We start from the raw sequence: 12497 nt of genomic DNA, 5'->3' as shown, positions 1-12497 counted from the left end.
GGGAGACCTTTGCCTTATGACAGCTTAATTTGCTTGGAAGTCTGTCAAGAAAACCATCACCAAAAGCTTTTGTGGGAATGCAAACTTACTGTATCAGTTGGACAGCTTTATCATTGTCCCTGCCAAAATTCTGGTAGAGTTCTGATTTCATTCTACAAAGTAATGGCCTTGCTTCCTCTTACTCTACTGTATTTACCCATGTTGCTATTATTGCTATTCTATATTACAGTTTTATTATATTTGCCCAAAGTTCTAATTGTATTGATGTGCCATACTTTAACAACTTGTACACTTCTTTCCCCTTTTTACAATTGGCATGTTTTCCACCATCTTGCATTCTGCTGTTAGAGGGGCAGATTTCAGCTATCCTTCAGTTCCCTAGGAACATTTAGGGGAATACCACCTGGTTTTGACAACTTGCTACTGCTTTACAGATGGATTCTATTATCTTTTCTACTACACCTTAATTTGACACAGTTCCTCAGATTTGTCTGCCATAAAGAACAGCTTTCATGTAGGACCTTTCCTAACATGTTCTGTAGTGAGTGGTGAGGCAATGAGTTAGTTTACAATTTCTGCAATACCCTTATCTTCGTGTGTGTTTCTTTTATAACTTGATCATCCTCTGGCCTTACAGATTCACTGGGAATCCCCATACTCCCAAGCTCCTGTGCTTTCTGATAAGTTTGAAAATGATATATGTACCTGAAAAAGATATATGTTCACATCTATTTCAGTGCCATAGTTCAGCACCATTTTGAGTGAAAAGTTATTGTCAAGTAATGAATATGTTCTCTCCTTCAAGTAACACATAAAGAGCTTGTAATAAACAGGTTTTATATCACTTGGTGCTTCTCCAAGCAAAAATTAGAATGTCACATATTCCTGAAAGTTTTTCTTTTCACTAAACAGGAGAAAAGGTCTTAATAACAGTGTTTTCTTCATACATTGTAAAGAAGAGCTAAAAAAAAATAAGGAAGAGCACAGTTTTAAAATTTGCTTTTGGCTTAGTTGCCTTCTTGAAAAGAGGAGTAGCCATCTGACTGGGAGAATCTGCCAGACCTGCAATTATCAGGGTCTGAAGTTTGTGTGTAGTTATTTTGGTTTTGTGTTTAGATTTTGAGTTAAATATTTAAGCACCAATTTTTTAGGTGTTGTTCATGCAGTATTAGTCTTCTTCTAAGTGTTTTAAGGAAACATGTACATTTATGTACAGTTTGTGGGCATTTCTTTTTAGAACTCTGGTCCTAAATGTTCAGAAGGTAAAGATTGTAAGCAGCTGTAGCCATGTTTCTGCGTAAATGTCAACTCAGTCTCAAATGGACTTTATAATGAATAATGTCACCCTAGTAGTTACCAGATGGCTGTTTAAACCTCTTTAGACACATTGCCAGTGCAAGGAATGACTGCTGGAGGAAATTTAATACAAGAGTGGTCACTTTGAAATATTTCTGGAAGAAACACTGATAATTCAGGAGCAGTGCACAAGTTTTCACATGTGACAATTCTGTAACATTTATTGGTCATTTTTTAGCATTATTTCCACCAAATATAAAGATATATGTGGAATGGACTTCCTTCAGGTGCCAGGTTAGCACTAGCACCTGCTCCGTACCTGCCCCATTTGTATGCCAGCATCCTCATTCTGCTTACCCCACTGCATTTTCTGTTCATATGTGTTCTGTAAAAATTCCTTCTGTGGATTTAGATGAACCTCCTATGTCCAATTCCTTTGCTATTTTGCATGTAGAAATCCTGCTGAGCTCTGTGGAAGTGCCATGCTTTCACTGTTTGGACACTGTTGTAGGTAGAACTCTGCTTTGTGGTGTCTTTGAGAGAGTTTATCCTAATGCAGATTCTCTGTCAGATTTGAAAAGAAGTCTGCTTTAAAGAACTTGAAGTTCTACAGGGAGATCTTGAAATACAGCACCTTGAATTGGCTTTTGTCATATATCAAAAAAGAAAAGCTTCCCTCCACCTCCTGCATTATCATACATTAGCTTCTGAAGTGAATGAAAGAGTAGGGAATGTGTTATCAGAGTCTGGTTGTAAAGTTAGATTTGTAGAAGTCTCTGCAGATGTTGAGTTTATGAAGACTCAGTTTTACTCCCACTCTGTTGGATTTTTTTACACAGATGATTCCTCAAGCATGTTTTCCTTTTGTACTGTGCACTTTAAGTATATGTAAAGACAAATCAGACTGTTCAGGAATGTTTTATTCATTTCCAAAAGAAGATAATTTTCTAAGCTTCTCCTTCATCTCCATCCTTGTGGAGGTTGGTGCCTTGGAACAGGCAATGCTGAATGCTTTAGTGATGGACCATGTGGATTTTGTGAAGTTGTTAATAGAGCATGGAGTGAACATGCACCGTTTTCTTACCATATCTCGTTTGGAGGAACTCTACAATACAGTGAGTATTTGAAAACCACATACAACTTTCGGTAAGAATGGCTAGAAAGTATGCTGTTTTTTACTTAGGAGACTTGATATTTAGGCCACATTTTGGAGAAAAAAAAAAAGGGTTTTGAAAATTTCTTATTATAATGTTGGATTTTTGGATTGGTGTCACAGCTTCTTATTTTAAATTCTTTGACATGAACCAGACTGAGTACTCACCTGAGGCTCATGAGAAATATGATTTTAGTCTGGTAAGTGATACATGCTTATCTTGCTGAAAATGATTTGTCATTTAAGCAAAGTGATACCAGCTTTTCTGTAGAATATGTCAAGATTTAAGATAGTAGAGGTGTTGCAGATTAGTCTTGAAAAGTTTTTGAAGAGGTTTGTGGGCGGAGTTTGAATCACAGGAACTTTGACGATCTTTTAGCTGCTTTATTTTACTGTATTGATATTCTAATGTACAATGATGTTTGTTTACTGTCTTTTCACACCACAGAAGCAAGGACCATCAAACCTACTTTTGCATCACCTAGTTCAAGATGTGAAACAGGTAATAGACTCAGGAAATTCTGGGGAGCAAAAATGATAGCTTAGAATGTCACTGTCCATAGGCACACTATTACTAAGTAATACAGGGGAATTTTAGAAGTGATGGGTTCGTTACTACACTTCTGTATCTACTAAATGGTTTTATTTTCATCCCACTGATCCCCCTAAGCAATTAACTAGCATACTACTACTGAATGCTCCAAAGGGTTCTTCCTATACCTTAATTTGAAAGCTAGGCAGTTTGTGTAGATCAGATTATAAAGTTACTAAAATGACATTATGAATTGATTGTACAAAACACATAGTGAATTAGTGCAGTAATTATGCTCATGCCTTTAAGCTTTTCTTTTTTTTTCCCCAAAGCTAAAAATGTGTTTCCTTGTTGAGCAGTAACAAAAAGATACTGTGACAAAATACTGCATTATTTTAATACGCGGCATTGCCTAGGAGAACAGAAGGTGGCAGTGGATGACTGTGGCATGGAGCACTGCCTCCATTAGTAATTTAGTAGCAGCTTTGTTACTTAGCTACACAGTGAATTTATTTTGTGTTTCTGTAATCTACCTCACAGCACTGATTAGAAAGGGATGAGCTGTTCCTTTTGCATCCAGTCTCCACTGCACGAGATGCCTAAATCCAAAACTAGATTAATTGGCTAATTCTTTCCTGGGTATAAATGTTAAGATAAAACACAGTTATAAATCTGACTGTTGGCAGGCTGTGGTTTCAAGTAGTGGGGTTTCTAGTACTGCTTTTCTTATTGTGGGTGACTTTCATGTCAGTCTCATTGGTGGCTTGGTAGATAGGTGTAGGGTATTCTGGTCTCCGTAGTAAGCTATTTTCTGTATTTTCTCAGACCGATGAGCATATCTGAGGCCTTATGTGATAGATCTGGAAGATGTCAGTGTTGAAAATGCATTGAACTTTCCCAGGCTGAGAAATACGTCTTTCTCACTGATACTGAAGTGATTTGCTCCTTGATATGACCCCTCTCCTAAACCCCATGGCCTGGTTGCATCTCAGGACACTATAGGAAAACTCAGGTTGTGATCTAAAAAGGGAAGCTTTTGGCACTTGAATTGGAATAGTGGAATTTACATAGAAAATGGGTGCACAATTTCAAAACTTACTTTGCTGTTGGGTAAGCTAAACTCACTTGGGACCTGCAAAGAGGCTGAAAAGCCTTTTTCACCTGAGCCACTGGAAGTATGAGTAAGTGTTCTGTGGATGGGTTGTGCAGTTGCAATCTTATTAAATATGGTAACACAGTAGCCAGGACAGTCAGCAAAGTGTTGTGACCATGGATTTCAGAAAATTTTCTCCATTAGTGTCACCAGCTTTGCTGCTGCTAGATTTGAGTGGAGATACATGGCGGTTTGCCCTGATAGCATAAAAAAAATGCTTCCTAGTGAAGACAAGTATCTACAAGTATAGGTTGTCAGAAATACTTCCCTAATTCTCAATGACAGAGCTGACAAGCTCTGTCCTGTGAGACTTGCTTTTGCCCCAGTGTGCTCAGCCTGTTGGTGCCTTCTGTTCCCAGGACTGGGTGGCCTTAGCTGGCTGTACTGAGGCTTGCTACTAGTGTACTGAAGAAAACCTCAGTCTAATGAAGAAAATTACTTTTCACAGTCTGAAAGACGTACCCTGTTAAGAATGCATATCCCCTCTGATCGCATCTATATACAGGCCCATTTTTCAGTTCCAAGAGTTGTGGTTTAAGGTTTTACCAATGATCATTAAAATCTGCATGGAAGATAATCTGTTTTTCAGAGAATTTGTTACAAACCTTGTGTCTTGCAAGAACAGTGACCTAAACTGAGAAATGGTGCTTTAAACAGAAGCAAGAGACTCAGAAGGTATAACTAATACACATGCAGCTGCTGTCCTAGTTGTTATGACAGTCTTGAGCCTCTTCAAGAGATTACCAGTCTCTGGGAATTATTCTACAACATCAAATACATGCTTCAGCCACTTCTTAATTTTTAATTATGGAACTAGTTTAATGAGGAAATCATACCATGATAGTTTTCTCTTGTTATAAGAAGATTTTTATCAGTCTCTCTGGCTGTTGGTAATTAACCTGAAGAACGATTACCTGTTGAACACAGCTGATCTTATGAACACTGCAGTATACATCCCTATGCTATGGGGGTACAGTGGGCTATAGATGTCACACTTTTCAGGCTGAAAATGTGGACGTGCCTGTGTTCTCTCTCCTAGGGGAGTTTCATATGCCTAATGAATGTGTACACTTCCCTGACAGAGGCAGAAGCTCTCAGTTGCATCTTTTTCCAGACTCCCCTCATAGTAGTAGGGCTTTGACATGGTTGAATGATGTATGTAATAACATCATGAAATGTGTGTGACATTTGGTGTTTCAGAATACTCTTTCTTTGGATTACAAGATATCACTGATTGATATTGGGCTGGTGATAGAATACCTCCTTGGTGGAGCTTACCGGAGCAGCTACACAAGGAAGCATTTCCGAATTCTCTACAATGACCTCTGCAGAAAACACAAGGTAAATTCTGTGAAATGGCTACCAATGTTGACCAAGAAAAGTCAAAAGCTAGCTCAGGTTGTCATTATGGTTCATGTCTTCAGATGATGCTTCTCTGTCTCATAAATCTCTTTGCCAGCTGTGGAGAGGTTGCAAATAAAACAGGCAGTCACTCCCCAAGCTACTCCCTGTCCCCCAAGACCACTGGTGATTGTTAGATTAACTAGTAGGTCAGTAAATTTACCTTTGTGACTGGTAGCCAGGTTGTGTTCTTGGTCTGTCATCCATCAATAAATATCAGCAGGGCTGAACCAACCACCGTTTTCCCTTTTACAAAGCAGTTGCATGTTTCGGCCTTGCAGCTTGAATCATGTCACAAAAATAGTGAATTCAACAGGCATTGAGCTAGACTTAGAGCATGCCAGCATAGCATAGTGAAGAGCAACATGGAGAATCCTGACCCTACTTTTGAGCAAAGCTCTTACCTTTTAGAAGCAGCTCAGTGCTTGTGCTGCATCTTCCTGCCTGGGCCAGTGAGCTTTGTTTGCCTGGCAGAGATTTTTCTGTTATACACTGATCATCACAGGGGAAGCCTCATACTGGGTGTGCCAGGCTGCATCCATGATGCAATGGCTTTGTGCAGGCAGAGGGATTGTGCTTGGACATGTGTGCCATTCTGCACCTTCTAGATGCTTAAGTGTTTCACATTATGGCATAGCATTGTCCCATGCCTGCATATCAGCAGCATCACCTCTACAAACAAACAAACAAACTGCTTCAGAACAACAGTGTGCAAACATACTAGCACTTAACTTTCCCCCATCAACTTTCCAAAACCAGTAACTTGAAAACAGCTTAAATTTCTCTATAAATTAGCTGAGTAACATTGCCAACATCACAGAGGGAGCTGATTTACTGCATAAGAATTCTCTTCAGTTGCCAAAGCAGAGCTGAGCTTTGATTGAAGTACTTCCATATGTTGAAAAACAAACAACAAAACCCTCTTATCGCCATGTACTGCTTTCATGACTAATAGAAGAACTTCAGGGGGATCTGAGAAAATGAGAAGAAATAATGAAAACTGTTCCTTGAAGTGAATAGAAACAGAGACAGAGCTTTCTATGTGTCACTGGCTTAATGCAATGCTTAAAAAGAGATATTTGAGAAGTTACAAAGTTCTTCACTGTATCCTCATGAAGTAAGACCTTAACAGGTATGGGTTAAGGGTTAAGGTCATATGACATGATCATATAACTAGGAACCACAGGGAAGAGTATTAGTGATTTAGCTCTTAAAATCCTTCCCTCTGAATCAACACTGAACAAAATGCCCAGGGATGGTAGACATGCTGTTCTTCAGAGGAAATGGTCAGCAAAAAATTCAGAGAACTTCTGTCTTTAGAGGACTTATGGCACCTTTTATGGTACACGTTTGAAGACCTTCCAGGTTGGAGATTCCAATCTGGTGCAAGCCGTGTTGTTGTAATTGGTAGATGCTACTGGGGAAATCAGTATTTTGAATTCAAGAGATTCAGAAAAATATATATTTTTAAAATTAGATATGAAACAGGGTATTTTTTCCTCAGTGGTGTAATCTGCGGTGGTAGTTACAGCAATTGCTGACTCACTAGTCTTTGAATAACATCAGTTCCTACAGACACCATTGCAGTCAGAGGTAAGTACAGGCAAACTTAATCTCTAATTTGCATTTCTTTCCTTGTGTTTTATGGTATGCCTTCGGATCTAGAGAGTGCTTTCCAGCTTTTCCCAAAGCCTGTCTCATTCTCTTCATCAGAGTAATCAGTCGGCTAGCAGAATGGGATCTGCTGAAAGTACTTTGCATTCTCAGTTCTTCAGAACAGCACAGCCTTACAAATACAAGGTAATATAATTGCTTATTCTAGACTTTGCTTGTTATGTATTAGACTGCTAATAATTTTATTGAGAGATTTTAGACTTATGCTGGTCAGGCTGTTAGTTATCATAATTCTACTTAAATTCAAGCAGAAACAACTTTTTACTGTTCACTATTCATGAAGTACGTCCTGCAATTTTATTGCGGATATCAAGCTCAGGTGCCCCTTGTGATTCTGTTTAACTTCCATCCATTTGTTTCTAAGAGCTTTTGTTCACTGAAATATAGTATTACCTTATTTCTGAACATCAAGCATGTGTGAAAACTCTTCTTATTTGGAAGCAATGGTAGGAATTCTGTGACTTTCCTGATGTTTTCTCATGGTTGCTTATTAAAGTGTTACAGTAAGCTTGTTGCGCCAGGGAAGGTTTAGATTGGATATTGGGAAAAATTTCTTCACAGAAAGCATGATCAGGCTTCCCAGGGGAGTGGTGGAATCACTGTACCTGGAAGTGTTCAGAAACCATGTAGATGAGGCCCTCAGTGACATGGTTTAGTGGTGGTCTTGGCAGTGCTGGGGTAAGTGGCTGGACTTGATGATCTTAAAGGTCTCTTCCAACCTAGGTGATTCTGTATCTGGAAAATCATGACAGAATATTTTCTTTCAGAGAAATAATGATAAAAGAGCAAAGATGGCCACATAAAATATCTGACAGACAAAACAAAGTAGAATGAATTGAAATGGCTGCATTGGAATTAGTGTGAACCAAATGAACCCCTTATAGCACTGAGGTATCTCACTTGTATCAATAGGATTTATTTTTTGCCTTTAATGGAGAAATATCCAGACATGAATATATAGCAAGTCTACATTGCAAATACGGATACAGTAAAAATCGTCTCTAAGTATGACAAGTTATAGAATCATGGGATGGTTGGGGTTGGGAAGGACCTTAAGATCATCTAGTTCGACCCCCAATGCCATGGGCAGGGGTGCCTCACTCAAGACCATGTCGCCCAAGGCTCTGTCCAGCCTGACCTTAAACACCGCCAGGGATGGAGCATTCACAACTTCCCTGGGCAGCCCATTCCAGTGCCTCACCACCCTCACAGTAAGGAGCTTCCTTATACCTAACCTGAACTTCCCCTGTTTAAGTTTAAACCCATTACCCCTTGTCCTGTCACTGCAGTGCCTGGTGAAGGGTCCTTCTCCAGCATCCTTGTAGGCCTCATTCAGCTATGGCTGAAGGTCTGCTTCACAGAGGTCACTACACAGCCTTCATGGTCCATTGTGTATATTTCAACCTACCAAGTGAATCTTGGTATCATGGGGTTTGGAGACTCCCCAACACTGTGGAAGGTAAGGCTATATATGACAGGGGTACAGAGGAAGGAGTGTTTTCTCTCCGCTAATGTTACCAGCTTCTTAGCATTGGTAATCTGAATGTCATCACAGCTGTGGTTTGTAACTTAAACATATATAATGATCAAATGGTTTGCTCCTTGTAATTCAGACTTGCATGCGTTTTTATTTTCTTGAATCTGAAGTTCATCCATTCACTGAGATTCTCTTTTTTTGAAAAACAAATTTATAGGAAAGAACCACTGCTTTCCATAAGTGTAAGAAGAAATCAAAAGAGGGTATAAGCTTTGCAGAGAACTATGAGTCATCTGGCTTTATATACCCCTATAATGACCTCCTGGTTTGGGCAGTATTAATGAAAAGGCAGAAGATGGCAATGTTCTTCTGGCAGCATGGAGAGGAAGCCATGGTCAAAGCCGTTGTGGCTTGTAAACTCTACAGGGCAATGGCACATGAAGCTAAACAGAGCAACATGGTGGATGACACTTCAGAAGAACTGAAGAAGTATTCAAAGTATGACTTCTCCCTTTGCTTCAGTTAATTATCTGCAGTGCTTAGAATGGTTAGATATTTTTGTAATCCACTAAGAGTCTGTAGGGTTAGTGGTACCATGTACTATCGAGTGTGAAAGAAATACTTTCAGATGCATGCTAGTCATATTATATAATGTATCAGTCTGGTCAAGAGTTAAAGGAAAGCTATTAGCTTGTTACCTAGTTGTTTATCTGAAAGCTAAAATATGTGAGTAATGCATGCTTTACTGTCTGGTAAATTCTCAGGTCGAAGACTGAGATTTCCCTTATAGCTTCCCTTCCAGTTCAACTTGCTAAAAGGCCATATGGCACATATGCATTGGACTTTTCAAACCTGTACCATGTGGTAATAAACAAACTAAAATTAGTGCTTAAATCCTGCTCAGTGTAAGACCTAAAGAAAAACATAAGCTGAAATAACTGAGTGCATAAAACAAGTAGACCAAGAATTTTCTTCCAGTTTTTAGTTTCACTTTGTGTTTTCTGCTAGTTTTTCTTCTTAATGATGTACTTTTTTGCTGTGTAGCCATCCTGCCTCAGAGTACAATGAGATGTGCTGTCTTGCTTTGTATGTAGCTACAATGCTTAATTTGAAGGAAAGTGTATCTTCCTTGAGGAGTCTTCCCTACAAAGATGTTTAAAAAGTGTCAAAGAAGAGACTTTTGCAACTGCATGCAATGTTTGCCCACAGTGGTGATGAATCTGATGTTGAATGAAATACACAGAACTTTGTAGGGTCTGTTTTGATCACTGAATAGGATCATGAACAGAATAAATAAAACCCCATAAAACAGGATGACCCTAAATCTTGTGAATAGGGCTAAATATTTAGGTTTACTCCTGAAATTACTTTTCACTAGATATATTGATAAAATAATGGGAAAAATGGGAGAAAGCATACTTATTGAGGTTGTTAGCTGAATTTTAATTAATGGACTTCTCAAACCAGCCTCTTTGTGGCAATGATTCTGAGTTTCAATGGATCCTTGTTTTATGAACTGTTTTCTTCTGCCCCTTTCTTCTCTAGGGAATTTGGGCAACTTGCCTTAGATGTGCTGGAGAAAGCATTCAAACAAAATGAGCAGATGGCCATGAAGTTGCTGACCTATGAACTAAAAAACTGGAGCAACTCAACTTGCTTAAAACTAGCAGTGTCTGTGGGGCTGAGGCCTTTCGTGTCGCATACGTGCACACAGATGTTGCTGACTGATATGTGGATGGGACGCCTGAAGATGCGGAAGAACTCCTGGTTTAAGGTAGCGTCAATCTAGCTGTTCAGATGCTTCATACATGTCTTGTGGTTATGAACAGGTAATGCAGCATCAGAGAGATGTGGTTAAGCATGGTTTGGAATGTGCAGAGAAAAGAAAAAGAGAAAAGAGAAAAGAAAGGCAGGGAGGGAAAACAAAAATACTTCTGGTTTACTTCTTTGCAAAAGTAACTGCGGGATGACATTAGGAGAATGTATTTTGTGAGGGTATTTTTGCTGTTCCCATTCTCTCAGCACCCTTCAGTCACTTTCCACCTGCTCTCACTGCCCTGCTTTGCTGGTTCTCTGGCAAAGCTGCTGATGGGAGGAATGTTCTGTGGATATAGGGACCAGTATCTAAAGTATCCCCAGATACGATGGCACTATTCAAAGCCACAAAATAGTCAAGAGCAGCACATTAGTTTGAAAGCCGTAGGGGTGTGATACAGAGATTCCTTAGATCAGGGCTCCTTCCTAGGCTAGAATTTTACTAGGTTTGTGCTGACTGTGGTATCAGGTCTATAGTATCATGCTGAATTGTTTTCCTGAAACTCGTGTATTTCTTTTAGGTCATTATGAGTATTCTCCTGCCTCCCACCATCTTGATGCTGGAGTTTAAAAGCAAGGCAGAAATGTCTCATGTGCCTCAGTCTCAAGACTTCCATCAGTTCACATGGTATCATGGGGATCAGAGCCCAGTCAGCTCTAAAGATGCCTCATGTCTGGTTAGTCTGCATTTCTGTGTCAGGAGCTGTCTGTTTACCATCATATAATCTTGAGAGGTGACGACAGGGTGACCAGCTGGAAGTGTCAGGAACCAGCTCTCAGGAACTGTTTAATCCCTAGCTGGGGAGACTGAAGTGACCTTGGACAAGTTACTTATCTCCTGGGTGTCACTTCTGTACTGGTCATAATGCGAAAATCCTTCCCAGCCTTAAAGAAATATAATGAGATTATAATTATCTGTCATTTACGCAGGTATTTTAGAGCACAGTCTATTCAAGCTGCGGATAAATACCTATGTAATCTTGTATATCAAATAATCAAAGAATGGTTCTATATCATACAAAAAAAAATCACATCCATGAAATTCAATTCATATTGCTCAGTCAAGCTGTCCAAAGCAGGGAAACAGCAGAAGTGAGGCAGTTCAGGTCCTGACAGAAGTGAGGCAGTTCAGGTCCTGAACTCTCAATGCAGAATTTCCTGTCCTTTCTTTTTCTCATTCTCCACAAAACATTCCTTGAACATAAAATTTCCAAAAGTTTTCAGCCTGAGGTAGACAGCAGGCATGGAGAATTGACATCCAAAAGGATAAATTTTGGTGAGGTGCTAACCAGTGAAAGCAGGATTGTCAAGTGGTGAGAGGTGTCAGGCTCTTTGCTCTGCTGTGCTTACCTTACAGCAGATAAGCATGGGACCTTCTCAGTTAACTTTGAATTTGTGTAAAATTAAAAGCCGATTGTTGTTGGGGCTTTCAGAGCAGCATGGTAGGCCTGCCAATGCCATACTTGTGCTTTTTTTTCCCTGATGCAGAAAAATGCTGGAAGCCGTTATCTCCTCCTGTGCCTTTCTAAGATAGCTCAAAAATGCTATTTATGGGGTTAGGTAGAAGCTGTGATACAGAGGACAAGACAGTTGTAATTTGCAGCACCCCTGTGGTTTGATAGAAGGCAACACAGCAATGTGTGTAAGCATTTTTCTGTCCTGCCACAGGCAGGGCTGCTTCCTTCCTGGGCTAGCAATAAGCTTAATTTATGATTTTGTCTATTATAGATCATTGTTCAAGATGAAAGGCCAAGCTGTGGCTTTTTCTTAAATACTCTGATATGAAATGTAATAGAAAAATTAACAGACAATTTCAACAGTGTTCATGTGCCATATAGAGCATCATTCACATACAGTCATGAGTTCCAGTGACCTTCTGCAACTGGAAATTGCACTCTTTCATGGGACAATTCTCTCCTTCACTTTGAAGGATCTGATGTTAACAGATTAGGATGATTCTGTTTATCATATTCTCCAGTTTAGCACTTTTCTGAGT

At 39.5% G+C, this 12497-nt stretch overlaps 1 protein-coding gene across 4 annotated transcripts in view; it reads left to right on the top strand.

Moving 5' to 3' along the window:
* The window catches only part of TRPM6 (transient receptor potential cation channel subfamily M member 6), a 59580-nt gene that overhangs the window by 4593 nt on the left and 42490 nt on the right, over nucleotides 1-12497 (top strand). For all 4 annotated transcript variants that reach the window (XR_009746490.1, XR_009746489.1, XM_061470829.1 and 1 more), the window contains exons 2-8: nucleotides 2277-2411; nucleotides 2898-2951; nucleotides 5335-5475; nucleotides 7201-7335; nucleotides 8904-9184; nucleotides 10232-10460; nucleotides 11023-11178. Coding sequence is in view for 2 of the 4 variants with exons in the window: in XM_061470829.1 (XP_061326813.1) it covers nucleotides 2277-2411; nucleotides 2898-2951; nucleotides 5335-5475; nucleotides 7201-7335; nucleotides 8904-9184; nucleotides 10232-10460; nucleotides 11023-11178 (1131 nt within the window). In the remaining 2 variants the exon portion in view is untranslated. The remainder of the gene's footprint in view (nucleotides 1-2276; nucleotides 2412-2897; nucleotides 2952-5334; nucleotides 5476-7200; nucleotides 7336-8903; nucleotides 9185-10231; nucleotides 10461-11022; nucleotides 11179-12497) is intronic.

This window comes from Pezoporus flaviventris, unplaced genomic scaffold (assembly GCF_033815535.1).
Source record: "Pezoporus flaviventris isolate CSIRO_AGI_PZ_B2104156 unplaced genomic scaffold, CSIRO_AGI_Pfla_v1 ptg000064l, whole genome shotgun sequence".
Classification (NCBI taxonomy): domain Eukaryota; kingdom Metazoa; phylum Chordata; class Aves; order Psittaciformes; family Psittacidae; genus Pezoporus; species Pezoporus flaviventris.
The sequence above is the reverse complement of the archived record's forward strand: the minus strand, read 5'-3'. Positions and strand labels throughout refer to the sequence as shown.